At 48.6% G+C, this 25,978-nt stretch overlaps 1 protein-coding gene across 4 annotated transcripts in view; it reads left to right on the top strand.

Moving 5' to 3' along the window:
* Positions 1-25,978, top strand: part of Kiaa1549 (KIAA1549 ortholog) — a 124,312-nt gene that overhangs the window by 66,855 nt on the left and 31,479 nt on the right. For all 4 annotated transcript variants that reach the window (XM_075953396.1, XM_075953393.1, XM_075953395.1 and 1 more), the window contains exons 6-12: positions 226-409; positions 2,718-2,777; positions 3,893-4,041; positions 6,664-6,841; positions 12,996-13,180; positions 22,790-22,986; positions 25,664-25,779. In XM_075953396.1, coding sequence (XP_075809511.1) covers positions 226-409; positions 2,718-2,777; positions 3,893-4,041; positions 6,664-6,841; positions 12,996-13,180; positions 22,790-22,986; positions 25,664-25,779 — 1,069 coding nt within the window. The remainder of the gene's footprint in view (positions 1-225; positions 410-2,717; positions 2,778-3,892; positions 4,042-6,663; positions 6,842-12,995; positions 13,181-22,789; positions 22,987-25,663; positions 25,780-25,978) is intronic.

The raw sequence follows: 25,978 nt of genomic DNA, 5'->3' as shown, positions 1-25,978 counted from the left end.
TAGAATTTTACCTCCTTTTTGGTCAAGGCTTGGAGGCACACACCTGTAATCCCACCACTCTGAGGCAAGGACAGTATAGTGAGAGACCGTCATTAAAAAATAAACATCTTTTCACTTTACCGCTGTGAAGAGCATTGATCAGAGAACTCGTGGCAGATCTTCTCACAGTCAGGCTCCCAGCCCCATGGCTTATTCTAGCTATGCTTTCTGACCTCCCTCTTCCAGATTGTGAATGTCACCATCGGTTCTTCGCGGGTGACTCCTCGGAGGGGCCCGGTGAACATTATCTTTGCTGTTAAAGGCATGCAAGGCTTCCTGAACGGGTCGGAGGTGAGCGATCTGCTCAGGAACCTGACGGTCGTGGAGTTCAGCTTTTACCTGGGCTACCCGGTGCTGCAGATCGCAGAACGTGAGTACTCTCCGGCTCCTTGGGAGCACTGGGGAAGGGGCTGCTGGTGTTCTGTTGGTAGGTCTCTACTTTTAAACTGTTTTTAACGAGGGGGGGGAGAGATAGGCAATTGTTCTAGAGTGTTTTGGGGGCTCATAGTAAAAAGGGATCTGGATGGAGAGAGGATTTTTCCTGTGCTCCTGATCACTCACATGTACAATGTCTCCATCATAAAATTCTCATCAAAATGGCCCTCTGATCACAGTCAGTGCACACACTGACACAGGCACCCCAGTGAGCACACACTGACACAGGCACCCTGTGCACACACACGGACACAGGCACCCTGTGCACACACACTGACACAGGCACCCCGTGTACACACACTGACATAGGTACCCCAGTGCACACACTCTGACACAGGCACCCTGTGCACACACACGGACACAGGCACCCCAGTGCACACACACGGACACAGGTACCCCAGTGCACACACACACTGACACAGGTACCCAGTGCACACACACACTGACACAGGTACCCCAGTGCACACACTCTGACACAGGTACCCCAGTGCACACACACTGACACAGGTACCCCAGTGCACACACACTGACACAGGTACCCCAGTGCACACACTCTGACACAGGTACCCCAGTGCACACACACTGACACAGGTACCCCAGTGCACACACACTGACACAGGCACCCCAGTGCACACACTCTGACACAGGTACCCCAGTGCACACACACTGACACAGGTACCCCAGTGCACACACACTGACACAGGTACCCAATGCACACACACTGACACAGGTACCCCAGTGCACACACACGGACACAGGCACCCCAGTGCACACACACTGACACAGGCACCCCAGTGCACACACACTGACACAGGCACCCCAGTGCACACACACTGACACAGGTACCCCAGTGCACACACACTGACACAGGCACCCCAGTGCACACACACTGACACAGGTACCCCAGTGCACACACACGGACACAGGCACCCCAGTGCACACACACTGACACAGGTACCCCAGTGCACACACTCTGACACAGGTACCCCAGTGCACACACACTGACACAGGTACCCCAGTGCACACACACTGACACAGGCACCCCAGTGCACACACACGGACACAGGTACCCAGTGCACACACACGGACACAGGTACCCCAGTGCACACACACTGACACAGGCACCCCAGTGCACACACACGGACACAGGTACCCAGTGCACACACACGGACACAGGTACCCAGTGCACACACACACGGACACAGGTACTCCAGTGCACACACACACGGACACAGGTACCCAGTGCACACACACGGACACAGGTACTCTAGTGCACACACACGGACACAGGTACCCCAGTGCACACACACTGACACAGGTACCCCAGTGCACACACACGGACACAGGTACCCCAGTGCACACACACTGTGGGTTTGGGGAGATGGACGGTGTTAGGGAATGAAACGTCCTGGGTCCTGACTTGGTGATGCTTACACAATAATACATTTTCCCAAACCCATGAAACTGGATTCTAGAAAGAGTGAACTTTAAAAGTATAAAATACAAAAGTTGGGGCTGTAGACATGACTTAGTGATTAGAGCGCGTACATGGTACTATTGAGTAGTCTAGGAGCTACGACAGCCCCTTCTGGCCTCTGTCGGCTCCTACACTCTACATGTGTACAAATACACACAAACACACATGATTAAAAATAAACCATAAAACTGGGTGGTGGTGGCACACATCTTTAATCTCAGCACTCGGAAAGCAGAGGCAGGTGGATCTCTGTGAGTTCTAGACCAGCCTGGTCTACAGAGCGAGTTCCAGGGCAGCCAAGGCTACACAGAGAAACCAAAATTAATAAACCATAAAAAATATGAAGTTATTTGTATACAACAATTTTGATTTTTGTACAATATATGCACATACCGCTAAACTAACAAGCAGGGGTAACAGAGACAGTTCCCAGCAGGGTAGACAGCGCTTCACTTTACCCAGAGGCATTGCCGAGAGAGCTCCTGGCACCGACACACACAGCTTGCGGATGCTTTGCTTGAGAACAACAGACACAGGAGACATTGCGGTGGCCTGTGTGATGCCGTGGTCCTTCCCTCTCCTAGGGCCTCAGAACCTGGTGGCCCTCTGTCTTCATGCTCCTGGGGTCTGGGGTCTCGAGGAGTGCTATAGTCTAGGAAGGGTGATGTGTTGTGATTTACCCCACGCTCCTAGAACACTCGCCTTCCTGAGTGGAAACATGCTTCTCACTGTCTTTCCTCCCTCTCCGACTTTTCCCTTTCTGTAGCCTTCCAGTACCCACAGCTCAACCTGTCTCAGTTACTGAAGTCCTCCTGGGTCAGAACAGGTATGTTTGATTGATGTAACGTTTGGAGAACTGTTCGGTAAGAAGTCTGGGATGGCATGTGGCGAATGATGCACTCTTCCTGGCTCCCAAATTGAGGACAAGATGTACTTTAAATTCCTGGCAGCGAATGAATGAGAAAAGGGATTCAGTTTGGACTTTGGGAATGTGTCCCACTGAGTTATGGCACAGAAAGGGCATCTTTAAAATTCATGCATCAAGACCAGGGCGGGATCTACGGGGAATTTGTAGTCTCCTGACCTGAGGTAGGATGAAGCTGAGAAGCAAGCATTTTTTTTTTCCTGAAAGTATTGCTAGATGAATGCAGTAGTTTGGGGACCAGTGTCAGGTATTTAGACAAACTTGGGCACATCCAGGTTGATGTGTCCACAGATAGTGCCTTGTGTTTAGACTGAGGACGCGGCGTTTCAGTGCAAGGCTCTCTAATAACCTGGTCTCTGAATTCTGAGAGTCTCAAGCCCCAGTGTGCAAAGCAGCATGAGGAAAGAGGGTGTCTACGCAGTCACCACTTACGGGCTCTGAAGCCTTGTGTGGGGCTCAGTGCTTTGCTTGGTGCTTAGATTCCATTTTCTAGTCCTCAGAGTGTTGATGTGACTTCCTTAGTGTTGGACCTCGGGGAGCGTTGAAACAAGTTTGGCTGAAAGTCTGCTTCCTCGTCAGGTAGAGGATAAGCTGATTGTCTGTTTAGATACTTTTGTCGGATACAGATAGCAAGAAGCAGGCAGATTCCCCCCTCTTCAAGGGAGAGTGGAAGTCTATCCAGAGACAAGATAAGAACTCATTCTATCCTGAAGTTTGGGGTGGAGCATACCAACAGGACTTCTTTGATCTTGTGAGATGCTGTGCTCAGAGCTTCCACGGCTGAGTTCCTGGGGCTTCTCGCCTTTAGTTTGCCATGGACTCAGGCTACTGCCAGGGCCCTTTACTCTGTTCCCATCTAGTTCCCCCCTATGCCTCCTGCCTAGTAGTTAGTGTTTTGTGGTAGTCTTGTGTGGGACTTCTGCACAGGTGCACGCACCCTGTCATTGTCCCCCACCCCCCGTGTTTGCTCCTGTGTGCTGACTTGCTCTGAGGGCTTGCTTTCTTGTTGAACACAGTCCTCCTGGGTGTAGTGGAGAAGCAGCTCCATAACGAAGTGTTTCCAGCCGAGATGGAGCGCAAACTGGCCCAGCTGCTCAGCGAGGTGCCCACCAGGAGAAGACTGTGGCGCAGGGCCACGGTGGCTGCTGGCAACAGTGTGGTGCAGGTACTCACCGAAGGAGGGTGGTGGGCAGAGGAAAAGCCCCTGGGAATCTGCGATTCTCGTGCAAATGGAAAAGTCTGGTGTGAATTGATTGTTCAGATGAACATGGCAGCCTTGTGCGGCACTTGGAGTCTAGACAGAAACCTTAGCAATTCGTTGGCCTCGCCCTGGATTGCAGAGGGTGTGGTAGAAAATTTACAGTGGGTTCCTGTATCATCATAAGGCTTTGTTTTTTGAAGCACAGTTTTTAAAATCACCAACAGCTGAACTTATTTAATGGTTCTGGTGGCATTTTAGAACTGAATCGGTGATCTGGGAGAGTCCTAGCAGACGGAGGGCATTTTCTGCCCTCTGTTCAGAATCTCATCTTCCCCCACCTCCTGCCAGCCTGTGCCCCAAATTGTCTTCTCTCTGGGAACGGGCAGGCAGGCCACAGATCTGTCTGAGTTGGAAAATGACCTATTTTTTACACACATAGTCACAGAACTTTGGGGGTGGAGCTGCTGTTTAATTCCTGTCTCTGTGCGACTGGTGTGGATTTCTGTCTTTGCCAATCAGTTACAGGCTGGGAGCATCACAGAACATGGGGTTCATAGACCATTGCAGGAACTTAGAACTAGGATGAAACCCAGCAGTGAAGGGGAACTGGTGGGCGGGGCAGGGACTGTGAGAACAAGATATGGGATTGACCTGGGTAGGTCAGGGTACCAGTTTTGCCTAGAATTAGTGTCCTTGTCTTCCAGCACCTTCACCACATGTGTCCCCCTCAGCCTTGCTTCCTGTTCCTCCCCCAGAAACATGGTTCTTAGCCTCCCAAAATGGTTTCCTTGCCAGACACAGTCACACCAGGGGACTTTACAAAGGACTAAGATTTTAGATGTTTATTTTTGTTATTTTTAATTATGCATATGTGTGCAAGGGTGTGTGCATGTGAGCGCAGGTTTCCGTGGAGGTCGGAGGTGTTGGATGCCTCTGAGGATGGAGTTGCAGTTGGCCGGGAGCCTTCCGATGGGGGTTCTGAGATTTGAACTCAGATCTCAGCAGTACATGCTATAAACCACTGAGCCATCTCTCCAACCCAAAATACTAAGAACTTAAAAAGAACCCAATAAATAAAAAGGAAAAAAAAGCACTAATAAATGTCCATTCATTAAATAAGCATACAACAAAATAAATATGAAAATGAATTGTGAAGGCCTTGCGTTATTCAGTAGCCTGTGGCTTCACAAGGGCTGAGTGCAGAGAGAGGTTGCAGAGCACCAGAAACCTGGGTGATCAGGTCCCACGCTGGATACTTAAGCTTCTTCAGATAGGAGCCTCACTTCTGTGGAAGGTCACCAAGCCTCCTCAGACCCATGTCACCTGACAGATTGCCCCGAGGCCATGCTCTGTAAACAAAAGTACAAGGCTCTTCACCTGAACTTTGTGGATGAAAACTTAAACACTGAACAAGGGCAGTGAAATGGCTCTTGCTACCAAGTCTGGACCTGAGTTTGAGCAACTCCTGCAAGTTGTCCTCTGTACTAGGAGGGACACGTGTGCCCACACGCACACACACACACACACACACACATGCACACACACAAATAAGTGCAGTTTTAACAATTAATAAAAGAACCAGGCATGGTGGTGCACGCTGTTAATCTCAGCACTAGGGAGGTAGATGCTGATGAGTCTAAGAGTTAGGGGTCAGCCTGGTCTACATAGCGAGTTCCAGGTCTGCCAAGGGTCCAGAGTGAGACCTTATTTCAACCTCCTTCCAATTAACAAAAGAGATAACAGATATTGAACCAACGTAACTGTCTCGGAATTAGGGAGTGGGTAAACAATAGATCTTTATGTATTGGAAAATTCTCCAGCAATTTAAAAAATCAGTACTGTGAAATGTGCTCTGAAGACGCTGTAGAGAAGAACATGGAAGGAAAGGGGAGTGTGCTGAGTCTTCAGAGTGGCTTTCTATAATTGGTTGAATTTTCAAGAGGGTTTCACTTTCTTCTTTATGGTTTTTTTTGCATGTGTTTTTCAAAATTTCTTCATTGGGCCACATAATTTTTATAATAAACACATACTTTTCGTCACCCAAGTGGTTGACTTGGAGAGATACCTTTTATGTTGTGGTTCCCAATATAAATCTGATTAGCCGTCATCCAGAAAGAATGCTGAAGTTAGACCTTCCCATGGCTCCTTCTAGAATGGACAGCTTTCGGAGTCTTTAACAGAAGTGGCTACCGCTGAGAATGCGATTTCAATGAGAAGAATTCCCAGACATTTTTATATAAAGGGTAGGCACACAGGTCACTCCCATGACATGGTGAGTTTGTTGGAGGTTGTCGGTTACAATTCCATCCTGTCTGGTGGTGTTCTGTGCACTCTCTTGGTCCCTTTGTCTCAAAGAACACACTAAAACAAAACAAGGTACAGTTGCTATTCTACACAGAGGGCCTTTCACTGTAGCTCTGTCTCCCCCAGAGGACAGTAGGGAGATTCGGGATCTCCAGAAGTGGCAATGAGCTTTTTAAGAGGGCTGGGACAAATCCCAAGTCACACACTAGGGACTGAGTGCCCTGAGAAGGTGCAGCTGGCACTGTGAACTTTCCCGATGCTGAGGGACTCTCTCTGTCTCAGGTGGTAAATGTGTCCAGGCTGGAGGGAGACGACAATCCGGTACAGCTCATCTACTTCGTGGAGAATCAAGATGGAGAGAGACTTAGTGCAACCGAGTCTTCAGACCTGATCAACAAGGTCGATCTCCAGAGGGCAGCGATCATCTTGGGGTACCGGATTCAAGGCGCCATTGCCCAGCGTAAGTCCAAGAGTTCCATCCTGCCAGCCATGCTGGAGGCCAAAGCCACTTGTACTCTGATAGAGAGGTCTGAACTACAGCATTGACCTGTGTGTGGTGGGTTTATGTCTTAAAACCTTGTCCTGAAGTGTGTTTATGGAAGAAGCTGGTTGTTGATGTCCATTTGCTGAGGTTTTCTTGTATTTTTCTTAAATTTATTTATTATAAATTATAAAATATGCACTGTGCGAGTGTGCGTGCATGCATGCATGTTTGTGCGTGCATGTGTGTGCATGCATGTGTGTGCGTGCATGCATGCGTGTGTGTGCATGCATGTACACCTGCCATGGTATATTTGTGGAGATCAGAGGACAACTTTGTAGACTCAGTTCTTTCCTTCCATATTTATGGGGTTCTGGGGTCCCAGCTCAGGACATCAGGCCTGTGTGACTTTATTTGTCCTTCGTTTGCTGAAAACCTCTTTATTTTTATTTCCATCGGTGTGACTGTGGCCATTGCTGTTGTTTTTCTTACCTCACACCTCATATTCGTTGAGTTACTAGTGAGTCACAGGACCTTATAGCAACACGAACATCCTTTCCTCTACCCCTATGCCAGTTTTCATTTCCAAAACTGTCTTAGGTAAAATAATGCACCTATTCTGTTTTTATTCCAAAATCTTCCATGTCACACCCTGCATGTTGGTGGGGCCAGTGAGTCACTCAGGAAGCTGGGAGGTGCCCTCTAGGCTGTCTGGCTCCCTTCGGGGCCTTTTAACACAAAGGAATCCCTTGATCCTTACCCTCTTCTTGATCCTGTTTCTCCCTCACCCTCACCTCACACCGCTCTACGATTAGAAAGATGTGTTTGATATTTATTATTGTTGGAAGGTGCTTGGCCCTGCTCTTTGGCGATGCTCGCTCTTAGTACCTCTTTTCCAACTGCCAGATTTGGGGTGTGTATTTAAAATAAAGACTAGGGAACAGCATGGAGACTGTAACTCTCCAAATACAATCTGACAAGTTGGACTGCTGTCTTGGTGTGGGTGTTTCCTCCGTTAATCAGAGCAGTCCTTGGTAGCGTGTGGGCAAACCTGCTCCCGAAGTAGAGGGATAGGCAGATGTCTTTGACATCAGAGAACCCTGAAGAACTTACTGAGGACAGGTAGGAGACAGTGCTTTTTTTTTCTTCATCAGTATGCTTATTAAAAACACAGACTGATGGACTATACTTAGACGTCACTGTGGATGCGTGCTGACGTCCGTAAAATGGGACAAATACACAAATACACCCCGGGCAGATGTAAAGACGCAATCAGAGATGACCGCTGAGACGGTCCCATTTCAGACATAATCTTGTAATTAACACCTGTGAGAAAGGGGAGTTGGTATAATTTACAGTCCCATCAACACTCGCAGAGGCCAGGCGTCCCAGGTGTGCTAGGACCACAAGACATGTTTTTGTTCTTCTCAGGTAGCTTTGTACTTCATTATGAAGGTCGGTTACTATAGCCTAGCTTGTCCACTCAAGTCTACACTTTCCGGATGAAATCATTGGCAGACGGGGAGAAACTGTAGCCAGCTTCGTCGTAACATGCCTTCCGAGTGACTCTCGGTCTTCACATGCTGTTCTGTTTCTTTCCTCTAAGTGGAGTGACGGTGCTGGAGAGATGGCTCAGTGGCAGCTTTTGCAGTTCCCAGCCCTCACATGACAGCTCATGACCGGTACAATTCCAGGTCCGGGGGACCTGACGCCCTCCTCTGGCTTCTGCATCAAACGCACAGGGTGCACCCCTACTTCTACCAAACACTCACATCCATAAACTAAGAATAAACACATCTCTCAGATAGATGGAGCGACTCTGGCAGAGCCATATAGAGGAAGACAGTCCACATGGAGGCTGCCCACCTCCAGGCATCTTCTGCTTTATGTCTCCGTGTCCTTCAGGTCCGGCTTCTGGAGCATTGCAGCCCCGTTATATCAGCTCTAAGCCGTGGCACCCTGCTCTCCCTGACAATCAACAGTTCAGCTTTAAACTCTTGTTCTTTTAGATTTTAATTTTATGTGTACCGGTATTTTGCCTGTATAGATATCTGTGTACCACCTATGTTCAATGCCCACAGAGGTCTGAAGAGGGCATTACATCCACTGAGACTGGAGTTAAAGAGGGTCGTGAACCACCATGTGGGTGCTAAGAGCCAAACCCAAGTCAACGGGAAGAGCAGCAAGTGCTCTTAACCCCTGAGGTGTGCCTCCAGCCCAGCTTTTAAACAATACCTTTGAAATTACCCTTTGGTGAAATCAGTCCCTGTCCCTGGAGACTAACTGGTGTGAGGGCTGCTGTGTGCACGTCCTTCGTTTGGTGGACTGGGGCGGGAGAGGTGACGTCATACCTTTAGTAGGCTGTTTGGTGTGCTTGGGAGATGGCTGCGTAAGTGGGGTCTGTTTCAGATCAGTGAGGAAATAATAAAAAAGCACTTCCTAGCACTGCATCCCGAGCCGGAGGCTGCTGCTGAGAGAGCCGCCTCCCTCCATGCTGAGGACACAGGCACCTGGGAAATGGCGGGGCTGCAGATTTTCAAACACTGGCCTATCTGTCAGCAGGCAAGTCAACAGTCCTCCAAGTGCTTGTCACTCACCAGAGTTACAAGATTAACCAGTGCTGGCTTGATCGAAAATTGAGAACTCCACAGGTAGCTTCTGGCTGGCCCCAGAGCCAGAGATAACCTGAAGGCCGGAAGAAGGGATGAGAGCAGGCAGACTAACCGCAGTGACATGGGCTGGGTGAGCCGTTTCTTCCATCTAAAGCGCCATCCTGATGGACCACACACATGCCGTGAAACCCCTCAACAAGTTCAGGTGACTACTGTGTGAGCCTGTTCAGGGGTTCCAGGCCTGTATGCATACCGTGGGGCTTCTGAGCTTAGCCAGCACTCACAGTGACTTCTACACAACATGCGTGTATCATTCTTCCTGACACAGCTTCCCATACCAAACATGCTTGCTCCTGACACGTCTTTGCATACCAAGCATGTATGTACGAGGACCCAAAAAGACCCATCCTGGTTTACACACACACAGGGCCCTGGGTCCTCACCTAGGAACAGTGTCATCTTGAGTCTATCTAACTCTCAATGAAAGCCCTGAGGGCAAAGATTGGGTGGTCATGTCCGTCGGACCAGTCCACCTTCCCTTCTCGGGTGTGCTGTCTGACCCGCCCACCTTCCCTTCTCGGGTGTGCTTCACTCTTCTCCTGGAGAGCTTGTTTAACCCTGCTCTTGTCTCCATCACCTGACCTGAGGACTGCTCAGGGCCATCCACGCAAGCATCCTGGGATTTCAGGGTTGGTAGAAGAAGCCTCACTTCTTAGCAGGGCCAGTAAAGGGGCCTTGAGGACGCTGTCTGTGCCTCTCTGTGGTTTTCCTAGATTAGCGCTAAGAGGAATATCAGTCCTCAGCTCCTCCGCTATTGTGGTTTTCCTAGATTAGCGCTAAGAGGAATATCAGTCCTCAGCTCCTCCGCTGAGCTGTCACCACGTCCATGCTATTTCTTGTTCTCGGGCACAACGAGCAATTAGTGTGAATTCCACCCAGGCCACATTGTAAAATCCAGTCTTCATTCTCGCACTGTTAAATACAAACTTCTCTACGACTTTTCACTGGGGGTGGAGAGAGGGCTCAGTGGCTGAGGGCACTGACTGCTCTTCCCGAGGACTTGGGATGGATATGCAGCCCCCAAATGGCAGCTTACCACCCCCTGTAAGTCCAGTTCTAGGGGCTCTGACACCCTCTTCTGACCTCCGAGTGTACTGCCCCCATGTGGTACACAGACATACATGCGGGCAAAGCTCCCGTATATATGAAGTAACAATAAATAATGGATCTTCAGTGTTGTTGCTCCATCTCTGAGCAGACATATTGATCCTAGAAGAGGTATTAGCTTCTGAGATGGGAGGGAGCTCAGGCCTTAGTCCCTGCCAGTCACAATTTAGGGGTGTTTGAAAAGAAAGGGCTTGGAAGCTGGGGTGAACAGAGAGGAAGAGTTATACAGCATCTAACACTAGACTTTGATGTGCAAAGGGCATTTTAGGAGAACAGCGGGGCACCATTTTTGAAACAAAGATAAGAGTGTTGTCACAGGGAGGCAGGGGTGTGAGGGGGGACAGGAGGAACATTTGGCTTTCGAGACTGGGTCTGAGTGGGAGAAGCTCTGAGCTCCCAGGAGCTTCAGAGGATCAGCACGGAGTGAAGAGGACACAGGGCAAAGGATCAGCTAGCGAAGGAAATAGGAGCGGGGAGGGAGCAGAAGGGTTCATGCAGGGTCATCTGAGCTGTGAAAGGTGAGAGACCGCTGTGAGTGCAGACAGGCAGTTCCAGAGGATACAGCTCATTCCAGTGTCATCTAATAATTGATACCTGTTACCTTCAATAAAGAAGTTTCCATTAAGATCCATGTTCCAGGGGTTCAAAGAAGGTCACAGGTTAGGAAGACAATACCCCAGAATCCCATGTTCAGACTTCAGTTTCCTAGCAAACACCCCCTTTAGTTAAACCCAAGAGTCCTCTTTAAGGGGAGATTGGTAAAATACACGTATTGGAGGGAAAAGGGAAGAAGAAATTATGTAATTAAAATCTCAAAAACTAAAGAAAAATCACATGTGTAATCTTGACATGTCTGAGCGAGTGGAATTGACTCTGCTTGGTGCTTGTGGCCTCCTCCTCCCTTTGTTTCCAGAGCTTGTCACTGAGTATAGACGCTCTGCCCGCTGGGTTGTGCCCCTCAGGCCTGGTAGCCACTCTTTTCTTTCTCTGTAAATCTGACTCTTCTAGGTGTTCTAGGTATGTGTCTGGTGTCTCCCAGGTGGCATGTTTTCAAAGGTCATTCTTGTTTTGGCTATTTTGAGAGTCCTTTTTTTTCTTCTTTTCTCTTCTGTGTTTGTGTGAGACAGGGGTCCTACTCTGTCACTCCCTACCCAGTTCCTTTGAGACAGGGTCTCTCACTGAACCTGGAGCTAGGCTGGCCACCACAGCCCAGCCATCCTCCTGTCTGTGCTCCACATGGTGCTGGGGTTGCAGGTAGGACTGTGACCGTGCACCTCTTTGACATGGGCACTAGGGGTCTGAATTCAGGTCCTCTTGTTTATACAAGTGTCCTTACACAGAGAGCCGTCTCCACAGTACCCCACTTCCTATTCCAACGCTGGATAGTGTTCTGCTGGGTGGATGTACCACACTGTGTTTATCCATCTATGTGTTGGCGGCTTTGGGCTTCTCCACCATGGCCGTTGTGTTAAGTGCAGCTGTGGACAACCCCGTCTCTGTCATGTGTTCAGGTGCTGAGGTGGACGCGCCCACTTGTCTTTGTTGTGGTCCTGTAACTTATAGTCAGACATTTTTGTTGGAACCATCGGTTGCCCAATAATGACACAGAAACTTATTATTAATTATTATGAAAGCTTGGCCTATAGCTTGGGCTTGTCTCTCTAGCTCTTATAACTTAAATGAACCCATTTCTGTTCATCTGTGTGCTATACAAAAAGATTATTCCACAACAGTACTCATTGGCTGTTTCCGCAGGCAGATAGCACTATTAGCAGATGCCTTTATCTGGGGATTCACTCCTTGGTGGCTTTCCCTTCCACCACTAGAGCCAGTGTGCCCTTGAAGGGTTTCGTCTGCTTATTCATCGGCACATCTTGCCTTTAGAGTGGTGTCTGGCACCATCAGTAAACATTTGTAGTTAAGGACAGAGAGAGAAGTGAGTTGGTAGAACGGAGAAGAGCTTCCTTCTCCCAGGTCTCCAGGTTCCAGCTCGTGTTCTGTCCAGAGACCTGGGAGGTGATGCCTGCTCCGTTGGATATGGTGGTTACAGCTGTATCGTGAGCACATAGCTTCTCTTCTCACATTTGAAGGGAACCATTTTATGAGATGTTATGGAGTAGGAAGAATAAACTAGACACTGGGAGACTAGAATCAACCAAGCTTTTGTCCTCTGGCACGTCATGTGTGTCATTGTGATCCCTGGTATGTTCCTTGTGCGACATTCAAATATGCCTGGGTACTGTCGTGAGCTGTGTGACGAGCCTCAGGTCTCTCAGAGGAGGGCACGTTCCGTCCAGCAGATGAACGAAGGGCACATTGCTGAGAACCTTTCTCTCTCTTATGCTCATCTGCAGCTGTGGACAGAGTGAAGAGGCCATCCCCAGAGTCCCAGAGCAGCAACCTATGGGTCGTGGTGGGCGTGGTCATCCCAGTGCTAGTGGTGACCGTGATTGTCGTCATTCTCTACTGGAAGCTGTGCCGCACAGACAAGCTGGATTTCCAGCCCGACACGGTGGCCAACATACAGCAGCGGCAGAAGGTAAGCGCCGACTCCGGTGTCCGCACGAGCATCTTCATGGGGCAGAAACAAGTCCAAACTTGGATGCTGAAGGACAAGGGAGGGCCATTGAAAGACCGCTTCGGTCTAGTGGGGGCTGTCCTCTGTCTTCATGTCTGTTTACCGGAGCCCCAGTTCTCTGTGTTAGGAATGTATTCCAAGAACAGGACCTATAAGACAGATGCAAAGTGAGCCTGGGATCCACTGTGATTTTAACGTCGAGGGACTCTGTAGAAGATCAGTTCATTCTAGGAATGGGTTGTGATTCGTTCACTCTGGCTATTTTTGTTTTCGAAGAGCAGTGGCCTTGCAGGTTCCCTCAGATCTGTGTGTCTTTCCTCCTACACAGATCCACTAGACGGCTCTCCTAGTTTCTGTCCGTGTTGGAACCCATTTGTGTGTGTGAGAGAGTGTGTGTGTGTGAGAGAGACAGAGAATGTGTGTGAAAGAGAGAGTGTGTGTATGTGTGTGCACGTGTGTGTGCATGTGTATGTGCGTGTGTGTGTGCATGTGTATGTGCACGTGTGTGTGCATGTGCGTGTCCGTGTGTGCATGTGTGTGTGTGCCCGTGTGTGTGTGTGTGCACATGTGCACACCTGAAGAGATCAGAAGAGGATGGTGGATTCTCCCGAGCTGGAATTAAAAGTGCTTGTAAGCCACCCAGTGTGGGTGCTGGAAACCAAACTCTGGTCCTCTGGAAGATGAGCAAGTGATCGTAACCATCTCTCCATCTCTCCATTTTAATCATTAAAAATTGGTCCTACATGTTTTAAACTTCTGTATTATGACGGACTCTCGTCTTGCAGCATAGCCTAGCTCTTTGTTGTTGCTCTGAGTGGTTGTCCACCGAGAGGGGCTCTAAAAGGTGACATCCTCTGTGTCACCTGCTGGTCCTGATTCGTTTCTCTTTGGATAAAGACAAAGAAGTCTCAGTCCCAGATTCTCTAGGTTTTTTTAATGCCCCTTTCCATGTTTTCCATGCCCCTGCTGGACTCCCTAGTTGGATTGGGGGGGGGGGTGTTTGCTTTTGGTTTTTTGAGACATGGTTTCTCTATAGCTTTGGACCCTGTCCTGGAACTCGGTCTGTACAACAGGCAGCCCTCCAACTTCCAGAGATCCGCCTGCCTCTGCCTCCCGAGTGCTGGGTTTAAAGGGGTGCACCACCACTGCCTGGCTAGTTGTTTGTTGTTTGAGTTGATTCACCTGCACCTAATTTGGCAGCGGCTGTTTTCAGCTTCCCACTTTTCATTTGTCTCTCCAAGGATTTCAGTTTTGTAGGAATAGTGGTTCTTTTTCATATGAATATTTTGGACTTTCTGTGATGTTGCCGTATGAGCTTTCATGCAAAGAAATTGACTTGGGGTCAGCATCTGGCATCTCACCTTGCCTGCATTCGAGAGGAAGTCTCTAGCTGTGGCCATTGACCAGCATTCATTTTCAGCCAGCCTGTTTAGTCCGGCTGCTGTATTTATTAGCACACGCCTACTTGTAAATCTTGGAAGGCTTGCTCTATTCTGAAAGTGATAAGATCAAGCAAATAGCAAAAGAGCAAGAAATAAGATTGCCATAGTAACCTTCTGATTTTATTCAGATGGTCTCCAAAAAAAAAAAATCTACTAGCCAGGCACAGTGGTGCATGCCTTCAATCCTAGCTTTTGGGAGGTAAAGGCAGGAATATCACAATTCAAGGCAGCTGGGACATTGTTTCCAAAAAAACAAAGCAAAACAAAACAAAATGGGCCGGGAGGCGGCTCAGTGATTAAAGCAGTTGCCTTGCAAGCACCAGGACCAGGGTTTAGATCCTCCACACCTACATAAAAACTGGGCTGTCTGGTGACTGCCTGTAATCCCAGAGCATCTGAGGAGGAGACACGATTTCTGGGACAAGATGGCTAGCTAGACTAGACAAATTTGCAAGGTTTGGACTCAGGGAGAGACCCAACCTGAGAGTGATTAGGGAGACAGCCAACATCAACCCCCACACACGTGAACATGTATCCACCACATACCACACACCCATAACCCATGGAGAAACAAAAATGAAGCAAAACCCATAAATATTCCAAACCTCAGCCTCCTAAATAAAAAGTAAGTTTCATTTTTAAATATGTTATGTACCTATAATAGTAAATAAAGAGTATTTTGCTTTCTTATGAATTAATGAAAAATCTTAATTATATTGCAAGCTTATGGCTGTCAATATGCTAGCAGCTTTTTATGCATGGATGTTCTCTTTCCCCTCATCCTCACTTACTATTCTATGTAGTCTGCTGGTGTCTGTAGCTGTTATTGTTAGGGTAACAAACGACTCGGAAAAGGCGCCTGCCATAGTGTTCAGTGATTCGTGGCATGAAATCGGATCAACAAGAGGGAGGGACATGTTTTTTGTTCTGGTGAAAGAGCGTTGTTACGGGGAGATGTTTGGGTATTTTCTGTTCTTTGTTTCTGCCGTACCTACTCCTTATGGAAGCCTTGCGCTTTGTAAACTGCTGGAGGTCAGTGGCTCCCCAGCTGAAAACAAGATATCCCCGGAGCTTTCTCCCTCACTTCTGCTTCTGTGTTAGTTCCATGTGGCAGATGTTGCTATAAATCAAATGGATGGTTCCAAATAGAACTTCCAGCCGGGGGAGTTCTTTTTCTTCAGGGGCTGCAAGGGTCTCTGCGTACACACGGCTTTGTTGCAGCAAAGATCTGCGTGGTAGAACCCCAAAGTAGTGACTATCTGCTCGCACCGTCAGGAGGCAACCGCATCTTCTTTTGCTAGCGTTGCAGCTGTCTGCACAGGCTTGCCACGGGTCTGCAGTAGGAAGACCGTGACCGCCCCTTAGTTGAAAGCAAACCTGTCCACTTTCTCCTGAGGCTGCACAGCTGTGGTGAAGGGCCTGTCGCCTGTCCCCTGAGGTAACGAGTGCGGTTCTGTCCTGTGTGGTTGGCATCCCCGCTCCTGTGGCTTTCTCTCTCTCTCCTGTTCAGCCCACCCTGATGCTGCCCTGTGTCGCTCTCTGAAATCCTCCAGCAAATCTCAGAGTTGCCAACATCTGGAAACAATAAATCTACTGACCTGCGCTCCCCACCCCCTCCCCCTTGTAACCAAGAGACTGCTTCAGATTGTCTGAGGGTCCATGATGTTTGAAAGACAAAAAGAGGGAGAGACTAGCGTGTCTTAGGTTTCCAGGCAGGCCGTCCTGATGTCCGGTAATAACGGGAAAACACCACGGATCTTTCCTTTATTTGTATTTGCTTTCATCTCTGTCCAAAGCCACCATTTGTTATTATTACCTACAAAACTGCAGTGTGGATCCTTCTCACCATAAATGGCTGGATGCGTGTGGGCCCCATGGGAATGTGTTTCTTCCAATGGGAGCAGCCCATACCAATGATTAGTGTGGGATTGTAGCCCCTGGGTGGTTCACACCCTGAAATGCTACTAAAGTTGGCACTGTGGGCAGCCAGAAAGAGCTGGCCACGCCATGCACATCCCTTGTCTGGACTCCTAAATTACAAGCACAACAGCAGGTTCTCTCTCTGTGTCTGGTAGGGTGATAGTTGTGGAGAAGACCCAGTCTCTCCCAGATTGACCTGCAGCAGTACAGGCATGGCAAATTTGGGCTGTGGCAGCTTGGGGGGGCATTCTGCTGCCTTCTGAGAGGTGATGCTGGGCTGGAACTGAGGTGCAAGAGGCCTGTGGACCTCTGTCTTCGTCACAGTTCTGTTGCTGTGTAACACAACACCATGACCAAGGCAGCTCTTCTAAAAGATAGGATTTAATTGGGGCCTTGCTTACAGTTTCAGAGGTTCAGACCATTATCGTTGTGGTGAGGAGAATGGTGGCAGCCAGGCAGACATGGTGTTAAAAAAATAGCTTAGAGTTCTACGTCTGGATCTGCAGGCAGCAGAAAGACTGACTGGGCCTGGCATGGACTTTTGACACCACTGGCAGAGTCCTCCAACAAGGCCACACCTCCTAATCCTTCTAATCCTTTCAAAGAGTCCCACTCCCTGGTGACTATGCATTCGAATATATGAACTGATCGGGACCATTCTTACTTATGCCACCGCTACCTCGGAAGGGGTGTGAGAGCTGGAGCAAGCTTGTAAGGAAGGGCACAGCCTAAACTCCTGTGACAAGAGCCTTGAAGAGGTCTATGGCATTGGAACTGGTACCACAGGTAGCCATTGCAGGATATCTGCCAAGGGAGCAGTCTGGACAGCTGTCCATTTGCAGGGGTCACTTGGGAAGGCAGTGTGGAAGAGAAATGCCACCGGGTACTCCTCCCCAGCTCCGAACTCAGTCTTCTGGATCATTAGCATCCTGATAGTCTCTGTCACCCATGGTTCAGTGTGGCCTGTGGGTACCAGCACGTTATGTTCTCCTTCCAGCCCAAGGACACAGGGCCCCAGGTGGCCGAACTGAGGACAACCCGATGGCTGTAACTCTGTCTTGTCTTCACTCTTTAAATGGAAGCCCCATGGTGGCTATGGGGGATTTTTCATTAACTGTTATCAGTCAGGTAATGAACTCATAAAATGGCACTTTCCACACCATTGCAGGGGTTTTTTGGGGGGAGGGGGGATTTGCTTTATGGTTTCTGTTGTCTTCCCTGGGGAGCCGATGGACCCAAGCATTGGGGGCTTTGCTGTGTCTTGTTCCATATGGGTCTTGTTATATCTATGGCCCACATGGTTTAAAATTCATCACGCATCTCTCTTGTTACTTGGCTGATCTGCTTGCCTAGACCTCCCTGACTTGTTGGCAGCGTGTTCCCGTGGGGCCAGGCAACGTGGCTTGTCCCCCGAGTGATATATAGAAAAAAGAGAGAAAGAACAAAAGAACCATCTTTCTCCAGAAATAACTGGCTGTAACTTGAATATTGAACACCCGAATTCATCATGATTCTTTTTCTTATGAGAAACCGGTTAAAGCCCATTTGCACACGGAAGGAAGGTGGGGATACCGTGCCAGCCTGGCTTTAGTCTAGGTTTTATTTCTAAGGAATGGAAAAACTAGTTCCTAGGGGTTCAGAAAGCAGGGGCTAAACTAAAAGCAGTGAATTCCCTGGGTGGGGGAGGGGTGGTATTTTATGTAATTTCTCCTTCTGTGTGTTGGTGGCTATTGTGCAGTGTTTAAGCACAAATGAGTGCCCAGTTTTTATGGTGGGTGAAGGTGATGACTTCCCAGCTCGTGGGATGAGCTCTGATAAGGAGGTTTGAGGGTGTGTGTTGGGCCTGGTGTCTTGCGTTGACTCTTGGTCAATCAACCTAGTAAGCTCGGTGTGTCGGGTGTGTCGGCTGGTTTTCGCAGAGCCCATTCAGGCATTAGATATTTATGGAGGGTCTAGTGTGGGTCACGTTGCTACTTTCAAAGTATTTTATTTAAACCCCCATCTATAGCTGGGGTCGATGCCCTGAAGGCGCACTGTTAATATTTACTACTTGGCATTTTATCAACCGATCGCCTTGAGCATGCCATCCATCTGGTTTGCCCAGCCGTGGCATTTGTGAAGCCTTTTTACATATCTTGCCATGTTTGTGTCTGACCCGAGCCCTGCCATGCTCTCAGGGGAGGTGGTTGCTGCTTGGCCGTGGCCTGTGTGGACGGCGCCACAGAGGCCGGCGCTGTTTGTGTTTTGACATCAGTTCTTTCAGAGGCCTTTGGTTATAGTCTGCCGCTCCTTCAGTTGGACGAAAGCAAACCCTGGAATGGATAACTGTGGTCGGGACCCATCTCTTTGAGGCATATGATTTCCTGCTGGGATAGGGAGCGACAAGGAGCTCACCACAGTTTGCTAGCTTAAGGCCTCGCGGGTCAGGTGGCTGTTGTTCTTTTACTTTTTCACTTAGAGGTACTTCGTTTAGGAAGCTAAAAGACTATGTAGTTTGGAGTAAAACATATGTATAAGATTGCAAATTGCTCATCTGGGGATTTTCCTCATTAGCTGAGGGTAATTGGTGTCAAATTGTCAGTTTTCTAGCCATCTTAAAAAGGCTTCATAGATAAATGCTTGAGAATTATGTGGCTAGGTAGATTTATAATTTCAAGATGAAAATAATATTTACAGTTACATATTTACTAAGTTAGAATAGTATATCTTAATCTGATAGGCAGGAACCCATCCTAATAATATATTTATTTATTTATTTTGAAAGGTTCAGGGGTTGCCTAATTTTTCCTCTACCCATATATACAATACATGCTTTGCCTTTAAGAGCTCAGCTGAAGTCAGGCGGTGCTGGTGTGCACCTTTAATCCCAGCACTCGGCAGGCAGAAGCAGGCAGATCTCTGTGAGTTCAAGGCCAGCCTGGTCTACAGAGTGAGTCCCAGAGCAGCCAGGGCTACACAGAGAAACCTTGTCTCGAAAACCAAATAAAGAGCTCAATTGGATCATTGTGGGAACTTAAAACAAATGAGCTGAAAATATTGGGCTAGGGAGTGTGGGGCTTGTGAAGGGTGTGTTGCTGATTGCTGTTAAGTATATTATTTTTAAAAAAGATGTGTATTTTTTTATGTATATGTATTTATGTGCCTGAGTGTGTATGTGTGTACCACATGCATGGAGGGGCACTTGGAGGCCAGAAGAGGGGTGAGAGGAGGCAGAGACAGGCGGATCTCTGTGAGTTTGAAGCCAGCCTGGTCTACAAGAGCTAGTTCCAGGACAGGCTCAATAGCTACAGCGAAACCCTGTCTCAAAAAAACAAAAACAAAACAATCAACAACAACAACAAAGACTGCTGTCCGCTCTTGCAGAGGACCAGAGTCGGTTCCCACCACCGTGTGCCTGCTGTACAAGCATGGGAGCCTGAATTTGATCCCCAGCTTCCATGTAAAAAGCCAGGCAGCGATAGCGTGCTCTTGTAATCCCAGCACTGGGGAGGTGGATCCAGATGACTCTTTAGGAATTGCTGGCAGCCAACCTAGCTCAATCTCAGATTTCTATGTACCGTGGAAGAAAAACAAGGTGGGGTGCTGGAGAGATGGCCCAATGGTTAAGAACACTTGTTGCGTGCCAGACAATGGTGGCGCACACCTTTAATCCCAGCACTTAGGAGGCAGAGGCAGATGGATTTCTGTGAGTTCAAGGCCAGCCTGATCTACAGAGTGAGTTCCAGGACAGCCAGGGCTGTTACACAGAGAAACCTGTCTCGAAAAACAAAACAAGCAAATTTTAAAAAGAACACTTGTTGCTCTTGCAGAGAACCTGGGTTTGATTTCTAACACCTACACAGTAGCTCACAATTGTATGCAATTTCAGTTCTAAGGGATCTGGTGCTCTCTTCTGACCTCCACGGGCACCAGGCATGCATGTGGTACACATATATACATGCAGTCTGATTTCTGGCCTCCACACCTATGCACATACAAATGCTCATACACTTCACATGCGTGTATCACGCGTGCACACAGGAAGTACATTTAAGGTAGGAAAAGAGGAAGCCATCTCCAGGCTTACTGTGCTTTGGTGAAAGGGGTCTGCTAAGCGCTTTGAGATGCCATTATTTGATGTTCCAGAGGTTTCTGTTCTCTATGTGGAGAACTCCAAGAAGCTACTGTGTTTTTAAGAGCAGGACCTCTCTTCTGTAAGGGCAACAGGACTGGTGGAGGGGTGTGGGAGAGGGGGCCTCTGCTTCCAGGAAGTGTTTGTCCACCGAAGGAGTCCAGGTGACCCGCTTGAGGAAAGGCAGCGTGGATCTGTCATTTCCCATGCAGTGTTCCTGGGTCCAGGGATGCGTGGAACAGCAGCCTACTCTCGTGAAGGAAGCTCATTTAATTAGAGACTGTGGCTGCCAGCTGCTCTGCCTTTTGTCCGAGCAACTCTTTGTAAACGGTCCTTGCTGTACAGTTTGTCGCCCTCTGCTGGCACAAGTCGTTATTGCGGACTTCAGGTCACAGACCTAAGCCGACAGGGTCGCTTTTAAGGCTTAAAGTAATGCGTTATGACAACAGCTTTTGCTCGTGTGTGTATACACACTGTTCTGTACACATAGTCTGTTGTGTGGAAGTACTCCTTAGATGGCAGAGTACTCCTCAGGACTCTGAGCGAGTCTGGCAGCATTCCTGATCAGCAGACCCCTCTGGACAGCTTCTTGTGTTTCTAAGTTAATTAATTTTTTATTTTGTGTGTGTATAAGTGCTTTGCCTGCATGTATGAGTGCATACCACCTGTGTTCCTGGTGCCCACAGAAGTCAGAAAAGGGCATTGGATCCCTAGAACTGGAATGAACAGGCAGTTGTGTGCCACCATGTGGGCTCTGGGAACGGAACCCAGGTCCTCTGGAAAAATAGCCAGTGCTCTTAACTGATCCGTCTCCCCAGCCCCTTAGGGCAGCTTTGTCTGTGTATTCCCATTTCCCTATGCCCTGCAGACTGGACTTAAGGAAACTGTTAATAGAGTTTGTCATATCATTAAAATGATGTCACCAGACTGGGTACTCTGCATCTCGGTGTCACGAATGTCCTTTGTCCGTCACCGTAGGCTCAGAAACTGAAGCCTAGCAAAGGTGCAGCTCCCAGGGTCTGATTCTGGGAGTTGTGGTGTCCCCAGAGAGAACACCGTGTCCACCAATGAGCACAGGCTGTTTCTGTAGGGCTCTGCTAGGGACCACTCCTTTTAGAGATCCTTCCCTCGACTTCCGGTACACTGAACGAACAGACTGGTCTGTTTATTTGAAGTCTCCTGTTTTCTTCTATGCTTCCTTTTCTGTCCCCCAGTTCCAACCTGTTAGATGGTTTTTCAACAGCGACTCCACATTCAGGCCTGCCGTCAGTGGGCGGATAACCAGCAGGGGCACCTCTCAGACTGAACGGCTCCTGAGCTATTGTCCTCTGTCTCCAGCCCACTGGAGCTGCTTTCCTCTGAGGCCTCTTCTGTCTTTCAGACTAATCATGCTGAAAGGGAAGCCTGTATTTTATCTTCTGGAAACTTTGCTCTTCCTGGACGCACCCTTAATGTCACCTCCATGTTGGGGAGGCCCTGCCTCAGACTTTTGGGCCATTACCTCTTCTTCCCTGGTTTCTTTTGTCTGCCTGTTCTGATTCTGTCTGTGCACATGATGTCACTGGGTCCTTGTGCTTGGTCTACTTAGATTTTAGAAATAGAGACTGTCTGAGTACCCAGGGGGCAATCTTAAAAACGGCCATTTGTAATAAAATATGTGGAGCCTGGCCCCCTCTCTCTGCCTCCCCACTGCATCTGCCCCTTTAGAGCAGCTGATGCAATCTCTTCTAGGCCTCCGGTAGTCTCTGTTTGTCTCAAACTTTGATCCACAGCAAGCTCTTTGAAGCCTTTACAATTTCCAGGGCCTGGATGAAGTGCTCCTTTTTCTATAAAAAAATGTCTCACTTCACAGGTCTGTGACAATGGAGCAAGCGATCTGTTGGAATGGATTCTGTGTTGTGGTCTTGCTATTTAATCCTTGTATTCTTGTTTAACCTTTCATAAGCATCTGTGACGGATTCTTAGTATACACAGAACCTGGCACCTGATCCGTTACAGAGAAGTTTGTTGAATCGGGCTGCTGACTTTGCGGCAGTCTCGGGCCAGGGTCGTGCGCCTCTGACCTCACATTAACCACCTTGTTCCTGTGTGCTTTAGCTTCAGATCCCCAGTGTGAAAGGCTTCGACTTTGCTAAGCAGCACCTGGGCCAGCACAATAAAGATGACATACTGATCATCCACGAGCCAGCGCCGCTGCCGGGACCCGTGAAGGACCACGCCACGCCCTCTGAGAATGGAGATGTGCCGAGTCCAAAGTCAAAGATCCCTCCTAAGAACATCCGCCACAGAGGAAGGTCAGTATTGGGCTTTCCAGATTGTTCTCTGTTGCAGAGCGTGTTTCCTCTTTCGGACTGTTTCTGGTGTCAGAAGTGCCGGTGATGAGTATGGCCTTCAGCCTGCAGTCTGGGAGATTGGTGACTCGTCCAGTTTCACATATAAACCCCAAAGTGTTTTCTGTCCCTTCTGCTGGACTACCAAATGAGACTGTGTGACTTCTTCCCTCCTGCAGAATCCCAGATTTGATTAGGGATCAGTCAGCTAGAGTTGTGTGTGTTCTGAGGTGAATGTCTTAGGCTTGGTGAAGGTAATACAAGAATTATATAAAGTGAATAGCAGGGGCAAATGGCTTAGCAGGCAAAGTGGCTTGCTGCCAAGTATGATGACCTGTATTTGATCCCTGGAATTCTTACAAGTTGTCCTCTGACCTCCACCCAGGTGTTGTGGCACACTAGATAGATAGATGTCAAATAATAAAATAAATATTAAACTTGGTCCACCACACATACTCAGTCAGGCCTCCTGTGCCTGTGCCTGCTCTCCTGGTGGCTGGCTGTGACCTCTTGCTTTGTCTGCAGCGACCTTCATCCGTTCCTCCTGATGGCTCTGTTTTTTCCCAGCTGCCCACACTGTGACACATCACAGGCGCTCACCCACTCCCTCATACCCATTCCCAGTCCACTTCCAATTCCTGTGCTAAAGCAAAGCTTGTGGAGAGTTGTGTATTCATTTTCCAAACTTCCAGGGAGGCCCTTGTTGCCCTTTGCCTGTGAGAAGAACTAGAATGACCTTGAAGAAGACTGCCTGGTCAGGGTTGACTTTAGTTCACAGCTTGGGCCCCTGAGACCTTCTGCTGTCAGCCTCTGCTTGAGATTCAGAATCCTGGCTTCTGATTGACTGCTGGTAGTGGAAAAAGCCCATGTCCATACCACTGTTCAATATCCAAACCAGTGGCGTCACTTGTGCCTTCTCCTGTCTGCCTCCGGGATCTGGTCTTCAACAGATGTTGGAGCTTGGTCCTTAGGAAAGAAAATGAATTTTGCAGAGAGATACTCTTGGCTTAATTATTTCCTAGGCATAGAGTGCAACAAATCACCAGAGATGATTTAACGTGTTGGTAAATGATGGAGGAGGGTCATATGTCTGTTGGTTAATAAAGAAACTGCCTTGGCCCTTTTGATAGGACAGCAGCTTAGATAGGCGGAGTAGACAGAACAGAATGCTGGGAGAAAGAAGCCGAGTCAGGGAGTCGCCATGATTCTCCCACCTGACACAGAAGCAGGTTAAGAATCTCCCTGGTAAGCCACCAGCTCATGGTGCTACACAGATGATTAGAAATGGGTTAATCAAGATGTGAAAAGAATACAGTTTCCATGTAATTATTTTGGGTGAAAACTAGCCGGGCGGCTGGGTGCTGGGAATGCAGCCCGCAGCTCCTACTACAGGTAAAAGTTTTCAAAGAATTGCTTTCTCCCCAATAGCCTTACAGTAAACAGCAGCTGATCCTTCGCCACAGTGGTCTTTGAGGGAGAAACAGTTGTCCTGATCGGCTTTGAGTCCCACCTCCATGGAGCCAGCCAAGGGTGGGTCAGAAAGCTAAGGGGGAATCAGACTCATTCTTGTCATGATTCTTAAAGCAGTTCTTGCACCTCTTGCAGTGGCAGTGTTGTGTGAGGTGCTCTAAGTAATGTAGAGATGCTTACAAGAGAATAGTGTAGTTAAAGGTAAACACTGAGCCATTTCGTGTAAGGCACTTGAGAGCATCCATGGCCCACAGGGACTACGGGATGGCTGTGTAGACAGGCCGTCGAGGGCACCTGAATGTATTAGCAGTTCATGCTGCAGTTGTAGCTAGGAAGTGCATGGAGAGAGACCAAGTGCTCACAGGTTAAGACTGTTCCCTACCTAGCCTGGTACATCCTGGTGCCGTGTTACCCTTAACGTTCATGCATGGAATCAGATCTCATTTAGGGTCATTGTTTCAAAGGTTTGGAGTTATTGGGGTAGCCCCATAACTTCCCTAACCTCCTAAGGTTCTTGGGTTCAATTGATGCTAAACCCGGCCAGAAGCCCAGGTTTTTCTTTTTAATCCCCGTCTGTCCATCCATCCACCTGTCCTTCCTTTCTCCCTCCCTCCCTCCTCTCCCTCCCTTCTTCCCTCCCCCCTTCTCTTTGTGTGTGTGTAGAGGTGGAAGTCAAGGGATAATAGTTGGGACTCAGTTCCCTTCTACCGTGTAGGTCTCAGGGGATCCCATCAGACTGTCAGGCTTTGGCAAACACCTTCACCTGCTGGGCCATTTCACAGACCATTATTTTTAAGAGCGAGTTGTTTTTGTTTGTTTTCTCACAGATGTATTAAACCCAGGGTTTTAAAATTGCTGACTGGTGTTCAAACACTTTGCTACATCCTCAGCTCTGATGCCCAGGCTCTTTTCCATCCAACTGTGTTGGACCCAGACTGCCTGTGAGGAAACGACCTGGGCTGGGGGCTCAGCCTTGGGCCCCTGCAGCTGTGGGAACCTCCTCCCCACCACTTAGTGTCCAGTAATTGTTGAAATGCACGCTGCTCAGTTCGCCTTGCCAGTCTGTTCTCAGGACATGGTGACTGTCGCCCAATCCTGCTTTGAAATGAACGAGACATTTAAAAATCCTTCTAGGCCTCTCTGATGTTTGCATTCTGCTTTCTGTCTGCAGAGTTTCTCCCTCAGATGCCGACTCTACAGTCAGCGAAGAGTCTAGCGAGAGGGACGCGGGAGAGAAAACGCCAGCCACTGCCCATGAGAGCAAGGCCCACAGAGCTCCGCAGAGTGGTCTGTCCCTGTCCTTCCTTCCAGTGTTAACAGTTGTCATGATCAGAGTCCCATGGGGCAGGGGATTGTCCTACTACAAATACTAAACTTAAAAAAAAAAACAACAAAAACTACAGCCAGGCCATGATGGCGTACACCTTTAGTCCAAGCACTCAGGAGGCAGAGACAGGCGGTTCTCTGACAGTTCAAGGCCAGCCTG

The sequence above is a fragment of the Microtus pennsylvanicus genome, chromosome 19, assembly GCF_037038515.1.
Source record: "Microtus pennsylvanicus isolate mMicPen1 chromosome 19, mMicPen1.hap1, whole genome shotgun sequence".
Classification (NCBI taxonomy): domain Eukaryota; kingdom Metazoa; phylum Chordata; class Mammalia; order Rodentia; family Cricetidae; genus Microtus; species Microtus pennsylvanicus.
The sequence above is the reverse complement of the archived record's forward strand: the minus strand, read 5'-3'. Positions and strand labels throughout refer to the sequence as shown.